This window comes from Podarcis erhardii (genome assembly GCF_964252035.2).
Source record: "Podarcis erhardii genome assembly, chromosome: 5".
Classification (NCBI taxonomy): domain Eukaryota; kingdom Metazoa; phylum Chordata; class Lepidosauria; order Squamata; family Lacertidae; genus Podarcis; species Podarcis erhardii.
Window position 1 is genome coordinate 99,987,140 of NC_138509.1, and position 25,722 is coordinate 100,012,861.

Here is a 25,722-nt window from a genome sequence, read left to right on the forward strand (position 1 = left end):
CCCTTTGCTTCCCTTCCTGATCTGCTTCCTCCAGGCCTCACTTTGGGCTCAGCCTATCTTTCCCCCAAGGTTCAAACGTTGGGTCAGCTCCTTCCACCTGGGTGCACATTTCGTTGCAAATTGCACCCTGTTTTAGAACAAGTGCTGACTAGGTCTGGTGGACTGGGACTGGTCCAACCAAATCTGATCATAAGCCATTGTGGGCTGCAGCAGCAGTGCTCAGTGCAGTTCCCTGTAGATGACCATTGGCCGCGTACCATGTCTGGTGAGGAAGGCTTCCTTTTTCCTGTCCTAATCTACTGCAAGGACATCTCATGGGCCAATTTCCTAGTCAGGCTATTTTGCAACTCTAGAGGAAGCCACCCAAAGAGTGATTTCCCAACAAAGTTTGATTTCTTTTTCTTTATTCCCTCTTCAGGTACAAGTATATATATACAAAATAAGTAGCAAAACAGAGACATGGTTTCTTTAAAAAAAGGAAAAGGTTACATTTATTGAAAACAGTCAACACTTTATACAACATCCTCATAGATAAGCCCCCAACCCAACCCACCCTGCCAACACACAGGCACTGAAGTTTAGCCAATTAATACAGACAGGTGGGGAGAAATTTGGACTGAACCACAATCACAAACCAGGGAGGGTTAGGAGGCAGGCTTTGATCGAGAGAGAAGGGAAGTAAATCCCACTGGTGTCAAGGGGGTCTACTCCCAAGTAGGCACACGCAGATCTTCAGTCTTTATCACGGTCACCCAGGGAGCTTTATGAGAGACAGGGAAGCGTCTGAAGGACTTTTCAAGTGGAAGATTATTATGTTTATAAGATGGAGCAAACCTGTTTTTCAGCTGCTCTGGAGGGGGGCACCTGAGCCAATGGATTCAAGTTACAAGAACGGAGATTCCGACTACACAAGGAAAGACTTTCTAAGAGCCATTCAGCAATGGAAGGTGGTGGACTCTCCTTCATTGGAGATTTTTCAGGATGGCCAATTCTATAGCTGTGATGCAGGGGTTTGGATAGATGACCTTCGAGGGTCCCAACCAACTGTACAATTCTATGATGCTGTAACTCAAACCTGGACCTGAGGTATCCAGGCAGCAAATTCTCAGAGGCCAACTCCTTAGGTCCACCCTTAGCTGTGGAATGGGGTCTCCTTAGCCAAGTACCTTGGGGAAATTCAAACACGGTCATCTTCTCTGACCAAAGGCCTTCTGCCTTGCTTCTGTGCATGCAGGAAAAACAGGAGGACCGGGGCCACTCTGGGCCCAACTATTCCTTGGCAAAGGGTTTGGGGGGTTGGGGAGAGGAACAGAAACCCAACACATCCATGCATTAAAACGGATTCTTCAAGCAAACCCTCATTCAAGGTTTTGAAACCTCTGGCCTCCTGCGCTAGACCTGTGCCCCTTCTGCCACTTCAGCATCAAAATATATACAAAGGAAAAGCAGAATGAGGCAGCAGGCCCATGCTTGAGTGCCCTAACATAGGAAGGGAATAAAGAGGGAATACACAAACAATATTTGGGGGGGGGAGGTGGTGGGGCTGCCTGTCTCATACCCTCAAGGAAAGATAGATAAATTTGGTGCCATTTCACAGCAGCTATGTACATGTTTGGGGCCTCCTCATCTGTCGGAAGGATAGGGACGAATTTGCCCATGCGGGAGCAGAAATGGCTACACATGAATGGCATCGATATAAATATACGCATTTGTTTTACGCAAGGGAGAGCAGGGCGAGGGGGCGAAGGCACATGCCCTGCTTTCCGAAGGACAACGAGAAGTCAGCGTCCCTTTGGTTTCTTAAATGCCAAGGCAATTTGCTCCGTCTCCATTCCGGGTTATACGTAATCTTTCCCAGAAGAGGGGGCGCACTTGGGGTACGGCCGGCTGGGCGGGTAGGTGGTTTCGCGGCGAGGGCAGGAGCAGCACAAGAAGCCCCCTCCCAGGATGGTCAGGGCCGCAGCTGCCCAGCCGATGAAGAGAGCGGGTCCAAATTCAAATCTGGGAGAAGAGGAGAAGGGGGAAAGGAAACCACCAATTAATCACCACCAACAATAGCTAACCATTAATTGCATTTCCCTTTCCAGTGCATGAAGATTCACCCCACTTCTTAATGGTTTGCCCAACCTACAAGGACTTAAGAGAAGCCTTGGTCAAAGGTTTAAATCTCTCAGTTGAGAGACCAAATGGGTATCTGATTAACTTCTTATTGGGCCACAGGTACACTTTACACTTTACACTTCTGGAAAAGTGGCCTGTTTTAAGGGGGGCAATTTTAAGGAGAAAAGTTAGAGGGTATGGTAAGTTAAATTCTTTAGGGGAGTGAGCTCTTATCTCACAGAATGCCTGGTTTAAATAATTATTTTAAATGTATGCTACAACAGCAGCTAGGATATTACTAGCCCAAAGATGGAAAGACAGCAAGATACCAACCAAAGAAGAATGGCAAGAAAAACTGATGGAGTATGTGGAAATGGCCAAGTTAACTGGAAAACTTAGAGATAAGGGCAATAAAGACTTAAAAAGACTGGAAACCATTTATCTTGTATTTACAGAAACATTGTAAGGAAGTGGACTCACTAGCAGGGTTTGAGTAATCACTTACAACCAAGAAAATAAAGATAAAAAGTAAGGTGTAAGAATTAGAAAATAGCAAAGTATAAGAGGCATTTAGAAAATTGTTAAGGTATAAAAATGATAAGAATATAAAAATATTTAACTTAAAGAATGCAATGTTAAGATATAAAAAAACAGGCAGGAGACGTTATTGCATAATAAACCAGAAGAGGAAGTTGAGGGGAGGGGAGATTGGAGAACTGCATTTATTTTTCTTTTTTAGATAATGTTATTGAGATGAATATAAAAGTGTAAAACTTAACAAAAATATATTTTTTAAAAAAATAATTCTACCTCAACTTGAAAATAATATTAATAATAAATAATTATTTTAACCGTGTGATGTGTTTTATTTTGTTTTGTGTATTTTGACTTTTTGGAAGAGCTTCAGCTATACGAATAAATAACATTCCTACTCATAACTCCACATAGGTTTGTTTGCGAGGTGCCCTGGTCTCCTTGCATCCGTCTGGGACAGCTGGATATGTACAGCTATCTATGAAAGTCACTCGGGGCTTTCACAAGCGTCCTGAAAGCAGGACGAAACTTGCAGGCGTTGAGGGGCAGGTGTTGTGATTCAGTTACAAGGCATTGGTCTGATTCATCCGCTTTAATACTGTGATCATAAATGATCAGCCATGGATGAGGGAAGGCATGAAAACTTGCTCCAGCATTTGTGGCAAGACAAGAGACATTCCCTTCGGTGTGGAATGCGGACTGGGTCACAAGGGATCGCTCAGTTTAGGATGAATTGATCTTAACATGCAAGATGCAAGTTGCGAAGCCACAAAACTCTCTTTGGCAGGCAGGATGTACAAAAGGAAGAGGAGGTTGTCCCTCCCTCTTGGCTGCAGTGTGATGTTTCGCCTGCCTAGACCTGCCTACAGTCCCCTTTCCTCCCTCTCTCATAACACAAGGACTCAGGGACATCCAGTGAAGATGAAGGTTGGAAGTTTCAGGACAGATAAAAAGGACTTCTTCACTTCTTTCTCTCTAAATGGCCTCGGCCCAGTAGACCTGAAGGAGTGTCTTCACCCTCATTGTTCAGCCCAGACACTGAGGTCCAGCTCCGAGGGCCTTCTGGCGGTTCCCTCCCTGTGAGAAGTGAGGTTACAGGGAACCAGACAGAGGACCTTCTTGGTAGCGGCACCCGCCCTGTGGAACGCCCTCCCACCAGATGTCAAGGAAATAAAGAACTACACAACTTTTAGAAGACATCTGAAGACAACCCTGTATCAGGAGGCTTTTAATGTTTGACATTTTATGGTCTTTTTATATTTTTTAGAAGCCTCCTAGAGCGGCTGGGGAAACCCAGTCAGATGGGTGGGGTACAATAAATAAATTGTTGTTGTTGTTGTTACACAGAGCATCATCATCATCATCATCATCATCATCATCATCACCATCATCATAATTTATTATTTGTACCCCGCCCATCTGGCTGGGTTTCCCCAGCCACTCTGGGCAGCTTCCTACAAAGATTAAAAATACATTAAAATGTCACACATTAAAAACTTCCCTGAACAGGGCTGCCTTCAGATGTCTTCTAAATGTTAGGTACAGTGGTACCTTGGGTTAAGTACTTAATTCGTTCCGGAGGTCCATTCTTAACCTGAAACTGTTCTTAACCTGAAGCATCACTTTAGCTAATGGGGCCTCCTGCTGCCGCCGCACTGCCAGAGCACGATTTCTGTTCTCATCCTGAAGCAAAGTTCTTAACCCGAGGTAATATTTCTGGGTTAGCGGAGTCTGTAACCTGAAGCGTCTGTAACCTGAAGCGTCTGTCACTCGAGGTACCACTGTAGTTGTTTATCTCTTTGACATCTGATGGGAGGGCGTTCCAGAGGGCGGGTGCCGCTACCGAGAAGGCCCTCTGCCTGGTTCCCCGTAGCTTTGCTTCTCGCAATGAGAAACCGCCAGAAGGCCCTCGGCACTGGACCTCAGTGTCCAGGCAGAATGATGGGGGTGGAGATGCTCCTTCAGGTCTACTGGGCCGAGGCCGTTTAGGGCTTTCAAGGTCAGCACCAACACTTTGAATTGTGCTCGGAAAGGGACTGGGAGCCAATGCAGATCTTTCAAGACCAGTATTATGTTCCATAGTTAAACTATGGAACTCCCTCCCCCAGGAGGCAGTGATGTTCACCAACCAAAATGGCTTTAAAGGAGAACTAGAAAAATTCATGGAGGAGAGCGCTTTGGGTGGCTGATAGCCCCAATGGCTTGGCTCTGCCTCCACAATCAGAGGCAGAAATGCTTCTGTATCCCAGTTCGCTGGACTCCGCAATAGGGAAGAGCTGCTCTTGTGCTTTAATCCTGCTTGCTGGTTTCCCACAGGCTTCTGTTTGGCCCCATTGGGAACAGTTTGTTGGACTACAGGGGCCATTGGCCTGATCCAGCCAGCTGTTCTTATGTTCTTATGATCCCCTCCTGTGGTTCCCAGCATCTGGAACTCAGAAGCATTGCCCCCTCTTCACAGGAGCTCAGCAAATCCTGGCAAGCTTAGATGGGTTGTCCAGGACAACACCTTTTTGCCACCTGGGTCCCGGAAGCAAACGAGAGACATCGCCACACCTTTAACCCAGCCCGGTTGCATGAGGGCAGCATTTACCTGGTGTTGACAGGCGTGTAAATGTCGAAGAATTGGCGTGCGACGTCGTTTCCATACCAAGAAGTCCCCACCAGGGCGGCAAATCCTGTGAATGGAGATGAGAGAAAAAAGGCAGGCAGTGAGTCAACCATCTTGCGGTCTTCCCCTCTGGTGGCTTCCCCATCCAGTTCCCCCTTGCCCTCGAGAAAACAACTGTCTGGGGAGAGAGAGAGATGCTACTGACCTGCAACCAGGAAGAAGATGCCTCCGATAATGGCCATCCTCATCTTCTGGACCTGGTCATCCTCCATGCATTTCATACACTTCATTCCGATTAAGGAGATGGAGAAGGCGATGAGCCCCAAGAGGATAGAGGCCACCATCAAAGCCCGAGTTGCCTGGAGAATACCTGCAAAAGAAGACAGGGAACCACTTAATGCCAAGTCCTGCAGGACAGAGCTACGGGTGGCCACCAGCCATGATGGTGATTGCTCTGCCTCCAACACTCGGAGGCAGCAACGCTCCTGAACACCCGTTGCCAGAAGCCTCAGGAGGGCAGAGGGCTCCTCAAGGACTACCTCTCCTCATATGACTACCAACCAGGACCCTGACACCATCCTCTGAGGCCCTTCTTCATGTGCCTCCTCTGCAGGAGGTTCAGAAGGTGGCAACACCAAAACAGGGCCTTTTCTGCAGTGGCAGCCATTTGTGGGATGCTCTCCCCAGGGAGACTCGTCTGGCGCCTTCATTACATATCTTTAGGTGCCAGGCAAAAACATTCCTCTTCTCCTATTAGGCCTTTGGCTAATTAATGAATCTGCAGCCTTTGAAGCTGGGTGTGTGGTGGGTTATGGTTTCCCTGTGTTGCCGTGGTATGCACTGTTGTGTTTTTATATTGTAACCCACCCTGTTATTCTTGGAGGAAAGGCAATATAGAGATTGAATAAATAATAAAGTAATAGCTGTGCCCGGATCCTGCTTGTGGGTGGCGGCTGCAAAAGCAGGATGCTGGCCTCGATGCATCATTGGCCTGGTCCAGAACAGGGTCTTCTTATGAGTCAGACCACTGATCCGTTCAGGCCACCTGGCAGTCATGCTGCAGAATAGCGTAGGAATGGGGCAAGAGCCCTGCATCTGGACTCAGAGTTGTGGCTTTGAGACCCATACTGGGCAAAAGATTCCTGAATTGCAAGGGGGGTTGGACCCCCTGGGATGACCCCCTTGGTCCCTCCCAGTTCTACGATTCTAGGATTCTATGCTTTTAAGGTCCCGCCTGCAGGCGCACCAAAGCCCATCATCCTCCTTTGCAAGAATCTCAGCAACCACCAGGAGACTTGCTGGAAACCAACTAGACGTAGAATCATAGAACTGCAGAGTTGGCAGGGACCCAACAGGCCATTTAGCCCAACCACCTGCAGTACAGGAATCACAGCCAAAGTCCCTGACCTGCCGTCTGTCCACCCCCAGACTAAATTTATCACCGCCTATCGCGCCACCATGCCATGGTGAGACTTTTCTGATTATAGTAAAATATCCCCTGGATTTTCCTCCTGATGCAATTTTAGGCTGGCACAGATAAGAAACCAGATTCAGGCAGGCAGCTCCTGTGAGATTAGTTAAGGCAGGAGGGATAATACTGCAGGATGTGAGCAATTGCCAATGTTGGAACACTGCAAGGGCGACAGGTGTTGCTCAAGACGCCGAGAGCATCTTTGAGCAAAGGGGAGATATCATTGCCTCTCTCCGAGATGCCTTTATCATCCCATTTGCTCCACAAGTTGATTCAGCATTCTGAAGGCAGATTCCTGATACTTGTGTGCTTGTTTCAAATGCATCCAAGGTCCCAAGCATGTAATAATTACACAGAGTGGGAGCTGCATCTTCACAGATACTTGTCCTCAGACATGCTTGCAGAAGGGATAGCTATTAAAACAGGCCTTATATAAGTGAGTGATGTGTTCATGGCAATGTATTAAGCCATTCTAACCCTTAGGCACTACACCAGTGATGACGATGGCTTGTCACCTTAACAGCAAGATCCTTTAAAAAAAAAAAAATATATTTATTAAGTTTTCCATATTAACGATCCAATAAAAACCACATTAAGTACATTCTGAATTATAATACAATCCAAAAGACCAAATTTTATGCCAAATTTTATATCTTTGAGTGACTTCCCATGCTCTGAAGTTCGAGGAGTAATGATCTCACATTGTACTGCATTCTTTGGTTGGTTGAAAAATAAAACATTTCCAATGTTAATCCTTCATTTATTTTTAAATAGCCTCTGAACTCGTTTATCAAGTGGCTTAATCCTTTAACAGCGCAATCCTATCCACATGACGTACAGGTAAGCCCCACTAAATTCAATGGGGTTCACACCTAGGTATGTGAATCTAGGAATCCAGCCACCAGCTGTATTCTGATATGAGCCACCCTCTTTGAAGCTGCTGGAGCCAGGACAAATTTCCAAGTCAATGAGCTCATCACTGATGGAGGTGGATCAAGCTCCTTCCCATTAGAACGAAGGAGAAACTGAGTCACCATTTGCCTACGAAAGCCCTGCAAAAGATACAGACTATATCAACAGCAGTGCACCAGAAGATACGCAGGAAGCCATCCTCTCTCTCAGATTCAGACCTCTGCTTACAAAGGGTCTACACACTCCCTTGGCCCAAACTCTGCACAGGCAGGGGAAATATGGACCTTCTGGGGTCAAATCAGAAAACCAGGACGGCTTTCGTAATTCCAGGACTATCCCTGGAAAATAGAGAGACACCTGGAGGGTACGGATGGCCTCTGGGGGTCCCTTCCAACTCTACCATTCTATAATACTGTCATGTTAAGACAAATAAATTCCGGCCAGAATACAGCAGCAGTGAACTGGAGAAAGCGAAAAGTTCTCTTCCTCCTTCTTCCATTCTTCATTAAGAAAGTTCATGTTAGCCCCATGCTTGTTAGCCCCTCCTGCAGTTTAACAAAAGTACTGGCTTAGCTGCTTGAGGGACTGGTCTTCTTGACCTGGTCAGCCCAATCACTCAGGCAAACCAAGAGGTTATTTTTGGAGAGGGATAGCAGCCACCTTTGGGTGCGTGCCCCCGTGAACTCTTGAACGACAGCTGTGATCCTGCCAATGTACTCGGTCCCTCTCAACTCAGTGGAGCCGATTTCTGAGCAAACGTTATGGGGGGTGGCGGTGTAGGGGGAACGATGTCCCACACAATTATTTTTTAAAAAGCAGGGAATGCCAAACTTGTATCCGGAATCCTTGGAGCCAGACACCAGCCTTTCCGAGAACAAAATTCTGCCTCTGGCCTCTTCTTCAGCTTTGCCTATAAAGGGGTTTGGACTTGTTTGGTTCACAAGATCCGATTAATCTTGTAAAAAGTTTTTTATTTGCTCTGAGTTTGTGTTTTTTTTTGTTTTTGTTTTTTTTGTTTAGGGTGTTGGCTCTAAGCTGCTCACTTCCAAAGATGAAAAGGCACAATGATCCGGAGGATTTCAGCAGCTCAGACTGAACCCAGCGGGAGTCTGTTTCCGCATGCACTCTGTACGCTGCTCTGAGACCTCCTTACAGGAAGGATGGGGTGCAAATGAAATCCACCATCCTCATCCTTTGGCCAGCAGGGGGGTTTATGACCCCAGCAATGTCGTCCCTGGTATCATTATCATTATTTATATACCGCCCTATACTTGGGGGTCTCAGGGCGGTTCACAGAATACATAATAAAACATATATAATAAAAAATAAAAGCAACCAATAGCCCCCCCTCTACATTTTTTTTTAAGTGCATAGGATATTAAGCTGGGGGAGTGTGCTTGGCCTCACTCTGACCCTGGAAAGAAGCGTACGGTTGTAGAGTTGGAAGGGACCCCCCCCCAAAAAAAAGTTCACCTACTCCAAACCCTTTCAATGCAAGAGCCACAGCTGAAGAAGAGGAGAGTGCTTTTGACCCTCCTGGACGGAAGGGGTTAGGTGGATGTCCACGTGAGGCCAAAAGAAGAATGGGGGGGGGGGAGCTCAATTTACAAATTGACTCCTCTCCTGCCTCTTGCTTTCTGCTTTATAGCACCTTCCCACCCTTCCTTAGACTACTGAAGTAGGAATTTTTGCAGGGAAAATTCCTTCTTGACCTGAAGGTCCCTTGTTTTTTTGCCCATCCCACATGGTAGGGAAAAAGTCGACTGGTGTTTAGGCAATTGTGTGGCATGGCGGCTTACTGCAGGCCATAAATATGGGCAGGGAAGGAAGCGGGAAGGAAAACAGCAGGTAAACCGAGGCATGATTGGGCCGTGCTTATGCCTGCTGGACTTTGCAGTTGTCCTTGCCAGGCTCATCTTTGGGGTTCGCTGAGCAAAGAGGGAGTTATTTCTTCCCCGTCCTCAACCGGGGAGTCAAACCTGGTGGCTGCATTAGCTGTGATTCCTACATAAGAATGTAATAAAAGCCCACTGGATCAGGCCATGGACCCATCCTCTTCTCACAGTGGCCGAAGAGTTGCCTGTGGGAAACCAGTGAGCAGGATTTTCCTCCTCCATGGATGTGTCCAATCCTCTTTCAAAGCCATCCGACTTGGGGGCCATGACTGCCTCCAGTGGGAGGGAGTTCCATGGTTTCACAATGTGGATTAGACTAGATGACCCATTGGGTCCCTTCCAACTCTACAATTCTCTGATTCTGTGCCAAGATAGCTCGAGGGATGTTTCCTTGCTGGAGTTAGCAAAGGCCTTCCTGCCTGCAATTCTCTTAATTTGGTTAATTAAATTCTGTTAATTTGGTTAATTGCTTGCATGCAGTTCCTCAACTTGTTATGGCTTAATGGATGTAACCTCTCCTCCACTTATGTCTGTGAGTCTTCTTTTGGTGATTTTAACCCAAGCGATTTGCAATCCAGAAGGAGGAGAAGGGAGGAAGGGGGGTGATTTTAAAGTTATCATCACCCATCACCTCCTTATGGCAGAAATGTGCCTTTCCCCTCCAGATGCCACGAGAAACATCACTGATATCAATCTAATGGCATTTTTTGAATCCCAGATGTTCCACAGACCTGAGGAATGAGAGTGAGAATGTGCAAATCTCGTTGTGTTTTTAGAGCTGTGATGGGAGCGGCCTTGAAAATCGTAGAGTTGGAACGTTTCCTTTGGGGTCATCTAGTCTAACCCACCCCCCTGCAATGCAGGAATCTAAACTAAAACAGTTTTCCTATCTCTGAAGCTAAGCTTTATACTCCTTAGGAAAACAAAGAAGCAAAACACACAACCAAATGCCTAAGAAAACCAGAACAACCACTTTTCAAGAAGGTAAGCATTATAAAAACAACAACCCAAGAAATGAGTTATGGGGCAAAACCTGCTAATTGTAGGCAAACCATCTTTTAGAAATGACTTGAGGCCAAACCTAACACTTATCACACACATACCTAAGTCATTTGGGTGAGCAAATCGGGGACCAAATGGATGGCTTCCTATAACACCTGGGTAAACAAGGATCACCAAACCTCCAGATGACCATAAAGGAAGCTCATACTACCTTAAGGCCACACATGATGCTGCTGGTCAGTAGCAGAGATCTCTGGAATTCTGACTTCCCAGGAAGATGTACAAAAATACCACCCACATAATAGCTACGCTTTGGCAGAAGACACGGCTGAGGGATTAAAGGCAGATCTAAAGTTCTATTAGAGAATAATAGAACTGTAGATTTGGAAAGTACTTCAAGGGGTCATCTAGACCAACCCCCCTGGAATACAGGGATCACAGCTAAAAATTCCCTGACAGATGGCCATCCAACCTCTGTTTAGAAACCTCCAAGGAGAGTCCACCAGCTTCCAGGGGGGTCTGTTCCACTGTCAAACAACTCTCACTGCCAGAAAGTTCTTCCAAGTGTCTAGTTGTATTCTCCTTTCTTGTCACTTGAATCCCTTGGATCAGGTCCTCCCTCCCAGAGCAGCAGAAAAGGAACTTTCTCCATCTCCCATGTGTCAGCCCTTCAGATATTTGAAGATGGCTATCATATCATATGGAAGTGAGAGCTGGACCATAAAGAAGGCTGATCACCGAAGAATTGATGCTTTTGAATTCTGGTGCTGGAGGAGACTCTTGAGAGCCCCATGGACTGCAATGAAGATCAAACCTATCCATTCTGAAGGAAATCAGCCCTGAGTGCTCACTGGAAGGACAGATCCTGAAGCTGAGACTTTGGCCAGAGTCCCTGGAAAAGACCCTGATGTTGGGAAAGATGGAGGGCACAAGGAGAAGGGGGCGACAAAGGACGAGATGGTTGGACAGTGTTCTCGAAGCTATGAACATGAGTTTGACCAAACTGCGGGAGGCAGTGGAAGACAGGAGTGCCTGGCGTGCTCTGGTTCATGGGGTCACGAAGAGGCAGACACGACTAAATGACTAAACAACAACAATCATATCACCTCTCAGTCTTCCCCAGGCCATATACGCTCAATTCCCTCAACCATTCCTCATATGGCTTGATTTTCCAAGCCCTTGATCATATTTTGTTGCCCTCCTCTGCAGCCATACGCAACCATGATCTTAAGAGGATTGCCTTGGAGGTTCAAAAGAAGCCTGTGTATGTGGGCAATGAGAACTCACAGGAAGGTTCTTCAATGGATGTGAGAGGATTTGGAAGGAGCCATAGCTTTCCAGTCAAGTCAACATGAGCCAGGATCATAGTCATAGATGGGAAGGCAGGTCAAAAACACCAGGGAAAATGGAGGGGGGGGGGAATCAGTTTGGTTGGCATTTTAATATGAAACTAACTAACTGAAGAGCGAAAAGTTGTTCTTCTTGTTCTCTTGGAAAGCCAAGATGAGAACCTCCTAAAAGTGCTCCAGGTGGTCTTTTTGAGGTCTCCTTGAGGTAGCCAGGCGGCCACAGGTGCTTCTGCACCTGCAGACTGCCAAATCTCTAACCGCAAAGCCCAAGACTTCAGGAGAAGGGCTGGTATTGCCCAAGGGCAGCGCAGGACGGATGAAACCAGCCAGGGATATGGAGATGTAACTGATACTGCCAGGAAGAGAGGCAAGGAGTCAGGATGAATCATGGAGCAGCCAGCTCATGTGGGAATCCCCGGCTAGAAATGTTTTTGGATGGCAACATCCATGGGGCTTTCCGAGGACTGAGCCAGATGATACGTGCAGGTGTGCATAACTAACTCCAGTCTGAAAGAAAAACACACCTGAAACACAGGGGGTGTTTTTTTGGGGGGGGAGTTCAATTGAGAGCCCCATGGTTGTGGAAGGAGCAGGAAGCATTTAATGCTTTTGCCTGCCAGCGGTTTCTTCCACTAACCCCCCCCCCCCAATTCAGACATGCGTATCTTTCCCCCTGTAAGGAGAAAAGCAGATTGGAAGAGGTTTTGTATTTTACTCTGGCCCTGCCAATCACTGGAAGGTTACCCATGTCTGGATGCGGGCATCAGGTTGGCAAAGGTTGCCCACCCATGGACTAGACCAGGCATAGGCAAACTCGGTCCTCCAGATGTTTTGGGACTACAACTCCCATCATCCCTTGCTGACAGGACCAGTGGTCAGGGATGATGGGAGTTGTAGTCCCCAAACATCTGGAGGGCCGAGTTTGCCTATGCCTGGACTAGACGTTCCATTCTGTTCTGGGTGGGGTAGTCTATGCTGTAAATAATTTTAAACGGTGGAACTCACTGCCACAGGAGGAAGTGATGGCTGGCAGTCCAGAGGATTGAGGATGCCCATGAGCCAGAGGCAGCAATGCCAGTTTCTGGATACTTTCCATTGAGGCACCTGGGTGGGCACCGCTGATGCCTTTGGCCTGATCCAGCAGGCTCTTAATATGTTCTTATATGGGGGAGGGGGGAGCATCTCTTGAGCCAATAACCCTATCCCAAATCCCCACAGGAAATTCGGTTCTGCATTTTATATCTCTCCAAACGTTGCACTCAAAGACTTTTGTAGCACAGTGTGTGACTCTTAAACTTGGAGCACTGCACGCCCTCCTGGTTCATCAACACGCTCCCTGCCTTGCCCCAAACTTATTGTTGTCATCAGCCTGGATGTCCCAAAAAGTTATTTCTGATGTGGTAATTTTCCCTGCTGTTACCCACATCCGGCTGTTACTCCCTCCCCTCCCTTTAACAGAGACTGAAGGCAGATTCCTGCTCAAAGGATAACTGCTTATAAAAGAGTTCTTACACAGGGCTGACTCTGGAGAGTTGCCAAAGGGAGCAGCTTCTGCAAGAAAAATAAAAATGAACCCCCAGCCGCACCCTGACTCTGTCCCGTCAATGTTTTCCAGGCACAATTCAAAGTCTTGGTTAGAGCTGAGAAAAGCCTAAATTTCTTGTTGTGCTACCAAGAAGGAGAAAAAGCACAGAAGGATGGCATTTCCAGATCAGGACCTTCTTGCCTAGGACTAGGCTATAGGCAAAGAGGACCAAAATGGGGGGGGGGGGGTCATTCCTTAGCATTTGTCCTCTAATATCCAAAGGCCTCCTTCATCCTTCCATGGAAGAAATGTGAAATGTTTCATAGCCAGGTTAATAAAAAGGTAAAGGGACCTCTGACCATTAGGTCCAGTCACAGATGACTCTGGGGTTGCGGCGCTCATCTGGCTTTACTGGCTGAGGGAGCTGGCGTACAGCTTCCAGGTCATGTGGCCAGCATGACTAAGCCGCTTCTGGCGAACCAGAGCAGCGCACGGAAATGCCGTTTACCTTCCCGCCAGAGCGGTACCTATTTATCTACTTGCACTTTGACGTGCTTTCGAACTGCTAGGTTGGCAGGAGCAAGGACCGAGCAATGGGAGCTCACCCCGTTGCGGGGATTCGAACAGCCGACCTTCTGATTGGCAAGGCCAAGGCTCGGTGGTTTAACCCACAGTGCCACCCGCATCCCTTAGTCAAGTTAATAGTGAGTAGACAGCAGAGCATCCATAAACAACATAGCATCCATAAACAGCACCTTCTGATTCTACTTGGAAGTAAGTCACGTCTGACCACTTCCAGGTTGTTGCTTTTTGCAAGTGGGATTCAGCCACACTCCGGCGATTTCATATGAAAGAAGAGTCTGCTGGATCAGGTCCAAGGGGGTCTGTTTAATAATAATAATAATAATAATAATAATAATAATAATAATAATAATTTATTTGTACCCCGCCCATCTGGCTGGGTTTCCCCACCCACTCTGGGCGGCTTCCAACAAAGATGGAACTGACAAACTGGAACGTGTCCAGAGGAGGGCAACCAAAATGGTCAAAGGCCTGGAAACGATGCCTTATGAGGAACGGCTAAGGGAGCTGGGCATGTTTAGCCTGGAGAAGAGGAGGTTAAGGGGTGATATGATAGCCATGTTCAAATATATAAAAGGATGTCACATCGAGGAGGGAGAAAGGTTGTTTTCTGCTGCTCCAGAGAAGCGGACACGGACATTTTTAATTACTGGGATAGTGAGCAGTCGCACTATGTGTTTTCTTTTTTTTTTCTTTTTTTTTTCCTTTAAATGTTTTTCCGTTTTTCTGTTTTGATGAAGTTTGTGTTATGATGAAAGTCACTCAATAAAAAGAATTTTAAAAAAAACAAAACAGAGAAGCGGACACGGAGCAATGGTTCCAAACTACAAGAAAGAAGATTCCACCTAAACATTAGGAAGAACTTCCTGACAGTAAGAGCTGTTCGACAGTGGAATTTGCTGCCAAGGAGTGTGGTGGAGTCTCCTTCTTTGGAGGTCTTTAAGCAGAGGCTTGACAACCATATGTCAGGAGTGCTCTGATGGTGTTTCCTGCTTGGCAGGGGGTTGGACTCGATGGCCCTTGTGGTCTCTTCCAACTCTATGATTCTATGAAAGATTAAAAATACATTAAAAACCCAGCTTCCTGTTCTTGCATGTGAGAAACCGGCAAGCACAAGCCCATTCTCCCACAATGTGGGATTCCGAAGCATTTCCTTCTCTGACCTCAGAGGCAGTTGTGCAAGGTTGCACAATTAAAGTGAATCACTCCACTTAGCCCAAACATAATAATCAGACTTTTTTGATAAGGAAAGCAATGGCACAGGAAAGTGTGGGGTGGCAATTGCTGGATGTTGCATGACCTCAAAGCAAACAAGGCAGAACTGATGCTCAAGAAATGGTGGCATTATATTACAACAACAACAACAATTTATCCCCCCCCCCAATCTGGCTGGGTTTTCCCAGCCACTCTGGGCAGCTCCCAACAGAATATTAAAAACATGATAAAACAAAAGGTTTGCTTCCCTGAACACCTTATGCAAACAAATCAGGATAAATGCTCAAGAAAGAAAGAGGTCATCTGGAAGTAGAGAGGGGGAGGAATTTGTAGAACCACAACACTGTAGAGTTGGACAAGACCCAAATGGTCATCCAGTCCAACCCCCTACAGTAAAGGTATCACAGCCGAATTAAATTCTGTTCACAATTAAACTATGGTTTTCCCAGTAGTGATGTATGGAAGTGAGAGCTGGACCATCAAGAAGGCTGATCGCTGGAGAATGGATGCTTTTGAATTCTGGTGCTGGAGGAGACTCTTGAAAGTCCCATGGACTGCAAGAAGATCCAACCTCTCCATTCTGAAGGAAATCAGCCCTGAGTGCTCACTGGAAGGACTGATCCTGAAGCTGATGCTCCAAGGCTTTGGCCACTTCATGAGAAGAGAAGACTCCCTGGAAAAGACCCTGGTGCTGGGAAAGATGGAGGGCACAAGGAGAAGGGGACAGCAGAGGACGAGATGGTGGGACAGTGTTCTTGAAGCTACCACTATGAGTTTGACCAAACTGCGGGAGGCAGTGGAAGACAGGAGTGCCTGGCATGCTCTGGTCCAGCGGGTCACAAAGAGGCGGACACAACTAAACAACAGCAAAAATTAATTTCCACTTTCTAAGCCAACACAAGAACTGGAACACAGCCGTCCTTTGAAATTCGCTCTTCTCTGAATTATGCAAAGCCTTTCTCCAGCCAAGGAATACGTATAATAAATGCATAGGCTAGAGAATGAGATGTCCCTGTTGCCCAACCCTCCCACTCAATGATGCAGGAAATCCAGAGCAAAAACACCCCCAATATATGGCTTGTGTAGGGCGGGGGAGGCCACAATCCCTTTAGATAATTTGTTCCATTGTCAACCTTTGGCTATAGCTTACATATTTTTAATATAGTTTTTTTAAAAAAACAATGAGCATATGTAAAGTGCATTATGCTATCAATAACCTTGCACAAAAACACATGCAGAAACACAGAGATACACGCTACAGTGTGTTCTGTGGGGTGATGATGGAAGGGGTTCTAAGACAATGGATAAATGCAATTGTCCTTATGTTGCCACCACAGGGCACTGTTGGAGAGAGAGAGAGAGAGAGAGAGAGAGAGAGAGAGAGAGAGAGACCTGCCCTACCCTCTTCCTGCCATGATGTTTACCACACAGCCAGGGAGCAGACCCACTACAAAGGAAAAGCTCCAGTCAAGACCCTGCCCTAAATTCCATCGCTGGCAGAGGCCAGTGGAAGAGCAGGCCTGGGAAGAGCACACAGGACGATGTTCTGGGAAGGGAGAGGAGCAGGCTTGGGGTCTGGATGCTGAACAATATAAAAGGCTTGTCATTCCACAAGGAGGTGTTGCCGGAAAGGCAAGCAGAGGCTCGCCTGGCGATCAGATTGCACAAGATGAAAGTTCCTCATGCTTGGAAGAAGATCATAGAAACACAGTGTTTTAGAGTTGGGAGGGAACCCAAGGTCATCCAGTCCAAACTTCTGCAATGCAGGAAACTCAATGAAAGCATCCCATGGCATAAGGCCACCCAATAGCTAGTTAAAAACCAGAAGAGTCCACCACCTCCCAGCGAGTCTGTTCTACGGTTGAACAGCTCGTGCCCTCAGAAAGTTCTTCCTAATGTCGAGTTTGAATTTCTTTCCTTGTCATTTGAATCCATTGGTTCGGGTCCTCCCCTCTGAAGCAGGAGGAACAAGCGACTCCATCTTCCATGGGACAGCCCTTCAGATATTTGAAGATGGCTATCGTTTTGCCTCCTCTTGTCCAGGCTAAACATCTTAGTTGTCCTCTGCACACCTTCCAGCTTGTCAACATCCTTCTTAAACTGTGGTTCCCAGAACTGGACAAAGGACTCCAGGTGTAGCCTGACTTTGGCATAATAACGCATAATAACTTGATCTGGATACTAGGAAAGCAACCTAGTGAGAAACATACCTCAAGGACCACTTCCCTTCGTATGAACCTATCCAGACCCTGAGGTCATCCCCTGCAGCCCTTCTTTGTGTGCCTCCTCCACGAGAGGTCCAGAGGGCGGCAGCATGAGAACGGGCCTTTTCTGTGGTGGCCCCATTTGTAGAATTCCCTCCCCAGGGAGACTCACCTGGCACCTTCATTATACACCTTTAGGTGCCAGGCAAAAATGTTCCTCTTCCACCAGTCCTTTGAAAATGCGTTGTGGATGGGGGCATTATTGGGCTGTCTTTGTTTTTATTAATATGCTGTATTTATTGTACTTTTATATTGTGAACCACCCTGAGATCTACAGATATAGGGCTGTATACAGATTTAATAAATAAAAAACCTGAGCTCAAATTCTTGGAGGCAGAGGGGATGGCCAGATGCCGAAGGTCAGCAGCATCTGGACCAGACCTGAGCCACAGTCCAAAGCTATCCGATCTGGTGCTCATGAGCCCCCAGTCAGCCCCTATGGCATCCAGCACATGAATCTGGTACCCTCTGAGGAATCAAGCTCCTCCATGTAGGGCAGGGGTTGAGTTCCCCATGTTGACATTTGAATTTGCGAAGGAAACTGCCAGAAAGGAGCAGCAGGAGAAGGCAACCTATGCTCAAGCCAGAGTCCAGCTCATCTGAGGCCTTCTGGACCACAAGGAAGGGGCACAGGCTGGAAGGAGTGAAGACACCTGGAGCTGACCTTGGTGCTGAAACACCTGCCTGCCTTGTCCCACTGTGCCCCATGGGCTTCTCATCGAGAGCAGAGGCAGGAGCCCACTTAAGTCCATCGTTCTGCCCGGACGCTGAGGTCCAGCGCCAAGGGCCTTCTGGCAGTTCCCTCATTGCGAGAAGCAAAGCTACAGGGAACCAGGCAGAGGGCCTTCTCGGTAGTGGCACCCACCCTGTGGAATGCCCTCCCATCAGATGTCAAAGCGATAAATAACTACCTGACATTCAGAAGACATCTTAAGGCAGCTCTGTTCAGGGAAGTTTTTAATCTGTGATATTTTACTGCATTTTTGGGTTCTATGGAAGCCGCCCAGAGTGGCTGGTGAAACCCAGCCAGATGGGCGGGGTATAAATAAATTATTATTATTATTATTATTATTATTATTATTATTATTATTATGTCAGGTTTCCTCAACCTCAGCCCTCCAGATATTTTTTGGCCTACAACTCCCATGATCCCTTGCTAGCAGAACCAATGGTCAGGGATGGTGGGAATTGTAGTCTCAAAACATCTGGAGGGCCGAGGTTGAGGAAGCCTGACTTAGGTTTTGTTCAGAGTAAAGGTAAAGGGACCCCTGACCGCTAGGTCCAGTTGCGGATGATTCTGGGGTTGCGGCACTGATCTCACTTTACTGGCCGAGGGAGCCAGTGTACAGCTTTCGGGTCATGTGGCCAGCATGACTAAGCGCACAGAAATGCCATTTACCTTCCCACCAGAGCGGTACCTATTTATCTACTTGCACTTCGTGCTTTCGAACTGCTAGGTTGGCAGGAGCAGGGACCGGGCAACGAGAGCTCACCTCATCGCGGGGATTCGAACCGCCGACCTTCTGATCGGCAAGCCCTAGGCTCTGTGGTTTAACCTATAGCGCCACCCGCGTCCCTTGTTCAGAGTAGGGCTACTGAAATATTAACCTCAGGACAGGGCATCAAGCTCTTTCTGCAAGACAGGATCTCCCTCTCTCCTGCCTTTTATCAAACACTCTAGGCAATCTAAACCTCCATGATGATCCAAGAAGATGGAGTGATGTTGGGGCAAGAGCAGAACATGAATCACACAAGAGGGGCAAACCACACACTGCAGAAGAAGCCCAGAGCAGCATGTCGGAAGACTGACGTGCTCCACAACACCCTCCAACCCACTCTTAGCCACTCTTCAAATGTGGCAGAAGCTAAAATTTGGACTGACCTGCAATTTTGGCTGTGCTCAGGAGCAGTCACGTGATTGCTTTTGCTGAACTCTGCGTGGATACACCCAGATTCAACCCACAATCATGGAGCATCCATTTGGTCACGCAAAACATGACTACAGCTAGCCATTTCCACCCCAAAAAGCAAGCATTGTGCAGTTGCAAAGTGCTAGGTATCAGGCAGAGTGAAGTCATCTAGTTACCTCTGCAGCTGTGACATAAACCAATTTGGAAATCCGGTTTGCTCAAGTGCCTGTTAAATCATTTATCATCATTTTTGCCACACCCATCTTCAAGGATCTTGGCACATCTACCAAATCCATATTCAATCAACTAGCAAAATCCTAGTCAGAGCAAACCAGTGGCGTCCACTTCTCCTTGACTCCTTCAGTCCATTTTGGCTTGATCCATACTCTCTGGGAACACCAAGGGTCAGCGCTCAAGAAAGTGGGGAACAGATGCATGGATCCATGCAAAAATCAGCCCATGGTTCCGGGCATTTTGTGTGTGGCTCCATCAATCGTTCACCCAATTCCATCTGCAGAAAGAAAGTGGAGCTTTCAAAGGAGCAGATCTATTCACTGCCATCTTTTCCTTCCCTGCCTTCTGCTACTTTGCAATTTTTTCCTTAATATCCCACACTTTCGAAACAAATTTATGTGATGGAAGTTTATAAAGTGGCATGATAGTAGTTTATAAAATGATGTGTGGCATGGAGAGAATGGATGCAGAAAAGTTTTTTCTCTCTCTCCTAACACTAGAATTCATGGACAGCAGATGAAGCAGAATGTTGGAAGATTCAGGGCATGGAAAAGAATGTCCTTCTTTACAGAATGTGTAGTTGGACTGTGGAACTCTCTCCCAAAGGAGGCAGTGATGACTGCCAGCCTCAATGGCTTTTAAAAGAGGATTAGACCAGGCTTCTTCAAACTCAACCCTCCAGATGTTTTGAGACTACAATTCCCATCATCCCTGACCTCTGGTCCTGCTAGCAAGGGATCATGGGAGTTGTAGGCCCAAAACATCTGGAGGGTTGAGTTTGAGAAAGCCTGGATTAGACCAATCCATGGCTTTTGATGGCGACTCTGCTCTGACTCCACAATTGGAGGGAGCAATCCTTCTAAATCTTCTTCTTCTTTGGCGATCTTGCTGAGTAAGATTGTCTTCCAAAAACACGGTTTCCAAAAGTGAGTCTGTAAGTGATTGTGGAGGCCAATTCTGGATCCACACGTCCTTCCACAGTGGGCAGTAGTTAATCATGGTGAGGGTTTGCCAAGCGTGCCTTCCTCTTAGCGCATTTCTCCCTTGCGTCCTGAGTTCGAGTGTCTTCAAAGCCCATGACACCTTTGGTCAAGGCTGTTCTCCAACTGGAGCGCTCGCAGGCCAGTGTTCCCCAGTTGTCAGTGTTTATACTACTTTTTTAAGATTTGCCTTGAAAGAGTCTTTCAACGTCTTTTGTTGACCACCAGCATTACACTTTCCATTTTTAAGTTCAGAATAGAGTAGTTGCTTTGGAAGACAATCATCAGGCATCCACACAACATGACCAGTTCAACAAAGCTGATGTTAAAGAATCATTGCTTCGACACTGGAGATCTTTGCTTCTTCCAATACACTGGTATTAGTTCGCCTGTCTTCCCAAGTGATGTGTAAAATGCTGAATACCAGTTACTGGAAACTACAGAAAGGGAGACCTGCTCTTGTGCGGTGTTATTGTAGAGATACATAATTTCCAGAGTGATAGGGAGAAAGGTTGTGGAGCGCAAGGAGCATCAGGCTGAGTGTGGGCACACTCACAAAGCATTTAAAAAGCATTCCCTGAAAGTTAAAATAGGCTCAAAACAGAGACAGCCTTTTTTCCAGTGGCAGGATCCAGACTAGCCCTCATAAACAGGGAAAGGCAGGGTGTGCGTGCATTGCCAGGGTGTGGCTCCGGCATGGAGACAGGTTCTGCCTGAGAATCAGTCGTGAAGCTATGGGATGTTGGGTGGCAACACCCAGGCACAGAGAGGATGGTGGCTTACTGAGGCAAATAAACCCTGCATCCTATTAATGCTTGCAAATGATACCTTTCCTCAGACCCAGGGAGAAACTGAGTGACGATCCCTTTGCAGAACTCACATGCAATACGGGGTGTCAGGGAGTGGATTTTAATTACCCTTGCATCAATGTCTCATCCAAAGAACAGAAAAGTCATCTTGGCAGGCTGAGTTGCCATGTTCTCAGATTTTGGGGCATAAGGCAGAGGTTTCCAATGTTTTTGAGTCCACGGCTCCCTTGACCAACTACCTCAAATATATAAAAATATATAAAAGGATGTCACATAGAGGAGGGAGAAAGGTTGTTTTCTGCTGCTCCAGAGAAGCGGACACGGAGCAATGGTTCCAAACTACAAGAAAACAGATTCCACCTAAACATTAGGAGGAACTTCCTGACAGTAAGAGCTGTTTGACAGTGGAATTTGCTGCCAAGGAGTGTGGTGGAGTCTCCTTCTTTGGAGGTCTTTAAGCAGAGGCTTGACAACCATATGTCAGGAGTGCTCTGATGGTGTTTCCTGCTTGGCAGGGGGTTGGACTCGATGGCCCTTGGGGTCTCTTCCAACTCTAGGATTCTATGATTCTACCTTCTTTCTGCAGCTCCCCTGTGGGGCTCAGGAGCCCAGTTATGTCCCCCCCCCCTTGCCTGCAGAGCTGGCAGTCTCTCACCCTTTTTTGATACCCTCCCTTGTGGAGTGTGCCCTCAGCCTCCTCTCTCCTCTCTTTGGGAGTCCTCTGGGCAGCCGCTGCTGCCGCCCCTGGTCTCTGAGCTGCACCCCCCTGACCCAAAGAGAGGTGTTTCCTCACACTGCCCTACAGGACCTAGGACTTGTCTGTCCATTCCCAACATCAAGGGCTGGCAGACTATCTGGCTGGGCTCCCTCGCCCGCTTACTCCAAGGCCACCTCAGCTCCTGGCAACCAGCAACCCCTGGCCAGCGTCAGAGACACCATTCACCCGGGGAACTTGTAACCAGGGCTGCTGCAAGAAACAGCTGTGCAAGCCTTTGGGAGGCAGAGACTCAAGAGGGCATCAGAGGAAAGCGGGACAGAGGACAGTGTCACCAACAGCACCCCTGACCATCATTCAAGGCACCCAAAGGTGCCATGGCACGCTGGTTGAAAACCACTGGTGTAAGGGACTGTGGCTCAAACCCAAAATCTGTTCCCAAAGCAGTGTGAAACAATAAACAAAGGAAAGCATGTCTCTGAACATGGACAGAGTGTATTACAGAGCCCAGATTGTGTAGCAGTTAGAGGATTGGACTGGGACCTGGCAGATCAGGTTTCAATTCCCCATTCCACCACGAAGCTCACTGGGACATTCACGATCTCTCAGTCTAATCTACCTCACAGGGTTGTTGTGAGCATGAAACAGAGAAGGGGAGAAGTGTGTGCGCATTGCTGAATAGCATCACCATGTATACATGGGATTTAAAAGCCTCAGTACCTTAGGCCAGACTTTGCAAGTACATTTTCATGGCATCATAGCATAGTAGAACTGGAAGGCACCCCAGGGGTCATCTAGCCCAACCCCTGCAAATGCAGGAATCAAAGCTATTTCCCCCTCTTCTCATTAGTCATTCAAGCCTCCGAAGTGTCCTTGCCCAATTCCTGAAGGGGAGCCACACCAGCCAGCTGCCCGGTCCAGCTGAAACTGCAGCAAATGCGACACAGGAGCTTCTGGACCTTAAACGCCTCAGAGGCCAGGGATGTGTTTGTGGGCTTGAATCCACATCGCAAGACGTACCCGAGAAGCTGGCGGGTGCATGCCCGTTAAAGCTTATGCCACCATGCATTTGTCAACCATTTTGGCTGCCACCTGACGAGTCGGCTTACCAGTTCAGGCAGAGCTCAGCAGGAAACCGTGAGGGATTTGCTGAGCGAAACAAGGTTGCTAATCAGATTGTGGCACCAGCTACAGACACAGGAGCCAAAACAGAGATGCTTTCTGACGCCCTCAGAATAGCTGAGCAGTTTGCTGGGAGCAGGGCTTAATTAAAGATCAGACCCAGCACCACTTTCCAGTGCCAAAGCTCAGTGCTGGGCACTGAGGGACAAACATGGAGGCAAGGATGAGCCTCTGAGGAAGTACAGAGGGTCTTTTTATGACGGAAAGGCCCTAGTCAACCTGGACTCCGTAGCCATCTAGGATCAAGAAGGGTGCCCAGGATCATGTTGCCAAACAGGTGGCTCTATTGGTGAAACCTGCGAGCTGGATTCTCCCCTCCTGCAGCTTCCAGAGATTGGCATCCCTGAGCACTTAAAAATAAAGGTAAAGGGACCCCTGACCATTAGGTCCAGTCGTGGCCGACTCTGGGGTTGCGGCGCTCGTCTCGCTTTAGTGGCCAAGGGAGCTGGCGTACAGCTTCCGGGTCATGTGGCCAGCAGGACTAAGCCACTTCTGGCAAACCAGAGCAGTGCACGGAAACGCCGTTTACCTTCCCACCGGAGCGGTACCTATTTATCTACTTGCACTTTGATGTGCTTTCGAACTGGCAGGAGCAGAGACCGAGCAACGGGAGCTCACCCTGTCATGGGGATTCGAACCACCAACCTTCTGATCGGCAAGTCCTAGGCTCTGTGGTTTAACCCACAGCGCCACCCATGTCCCTGAGCACTTACTGCCCTCCAAAAGTGGAACTAGTAGCCGTCAATAGCTCTCTCCTCCTCCACAAATTTGTCCAATCCTCTTTTAAAGGCATTGAGTTTGGTGATCCTGCAGTGAGTTCCAGTTGTACTATATGATACATGAAGGAGAACTTTCTTTTGTCTGCCCTCAATCTTCCAACATCCCCCTTTGCTGGAAGTCCCTGAGTCCTAGTGTCAGGAGAGAGGGAGAAAAACTTCTCTCTTTCTCTGTGCTATGCATAAAATGTATTAACTGGAATGGCTGAAGTTGAACGAGAAGAAATCCACAGACTCAAATAATTGTAGTGTTGGAAGGGGCCATCAAGGGTCATCCAGTCCAGCCCCCTGGAATGCTGGAATCACAGCTAAAGAAGCCCTGACAGATGACCTGTGTTTTAAAACCCTCCAGTGAATGAGAGTCCATTACTTTCCAAATGATCAAGCACAAACTCTAAATTTTGTGAGGGCACATGTTATGGGGAGATCAATGTGACTGAACCAATTATTATTATTATTATTATTATTATTATTATTATTATTATTATTATTAATACCCCGCCCATCTGGCTGGGTTTCCCCAGCCACTCTGGGCGGCTTCCAACAGAATAGTAAAATACAATGAAACATTGAAAAGCTTCCCTAAACAGGGCTGCCTTCAGATGTCTTCTAAATGTCATATAGTTGTTTATTTCCTTGACATCCGACAGGAGGGTGTTGCACAGGGTGGGCACCACCACCGAGAAGGCCCTCTGCCTGTTTCCCTGTAACCTCACGTCTCGCAGAGAGGGAACCGCCAGAAGGCCCTTGGAGCTGGACCTCAGCTCCAACACTTTGAATTGTGCTTGGAAATGTACTGGGAGCCCGTCGTGTGTCGTCTGTCACTGGGACAGTGGCACGGTAGGAATTCCCCCACTTGGCTGATTGGCTGTTGGCATTTGGGTTTCGCCTGCCACATAGCAAATCATCACAACTTGTAAAGCTGCAGATAGGACCTGGTTCAAGGTGGTTAGGGAGGCAGAGCTGTGCCGATCCCTCTGTGAAGGGTATTCTTTTAAAGCAGCAGTTCTCAACCTGTGGGTCCTCAGATGTTGTTGGACTACAACTCCCATCTCCCCTGAGCTCTGGCCTTGCTAGCTAGGGGTGATGGGAGTTGTAGTTCAACAACATCTGGGGACCCACAGGTTGAGAACCACTGCTTTAAAGGAATCCAAGGACTCTAATTGGTTTGGTCAACCCCCGGTATGGTGTGCCCTGGGTCAGCGCTACCTACCATGGGCATAGGGAGCTAGTTGAACCAGAGCCTATGAAAGCACTCACTTTTCTGTAATCAATAAAGTTGTGGCTTAAATTCTGCCAAAAAACCAAAACCAAAATTTGAGTCAAATGTGTTTTTATTTATGGGGGAGGTCTCGGGATCTGAACACACAACCGGGAATCAGTGTGTGTGATGGGAGGAATCAGTGTGTGTGATGGGAGGTTTTTCCAACTAAACCCCCTCAAGCTCATGCTTATTCCACCCACTCAGGAGAGCTGAGCTGGAAAAGCACACCAAAACACCCACACAAAGACACACACACACACACACACACACACACACACGTACCCAAACGCGCACAACGGGAGCAATGCCCAAGCCATGACTTCTGGTTTGGAGAGACTGTGGGCACACCTTTTTTCCACCTGCGCACACGCTATCTATCCGCAGGCTGTTGCCTG

General features: G+C 47.5%; 1 protein-coding gene across 1 annotated transcript in view; it reads right to left on the minus strand.

The window, feature by feature from the left end:
- Window positions 1–1,096: 1,096 nt before the first annotated feature.
- CLDN1 (claudin 1) overlaps window positions 1,097–25,722 on the minus strand; it is a 28,142-nt gene continuing 3,516 nt past the window's right edge. The window contains exons 2-4 of the mRNA XM_081862866.1: window positions 5,448–5,612; window positions 5,225–5,309; window positions 1,097–2,001 (exon numbers count right to left, since the gene is read on the minus strand). Coding sequence (XP_081718992.1) covers window positions 1,839–2,001; window positions 5,225–5,309; window positions 5,448–5,612 — 413 coding nt within the window. The 3' untranslated portion in view covers window positions 1,097–1,838. The remainder of the gene's footprint in view (window positions 2,002–5,224; window positions 5,310–5,447; window positions 5,613–25,722) is intronic.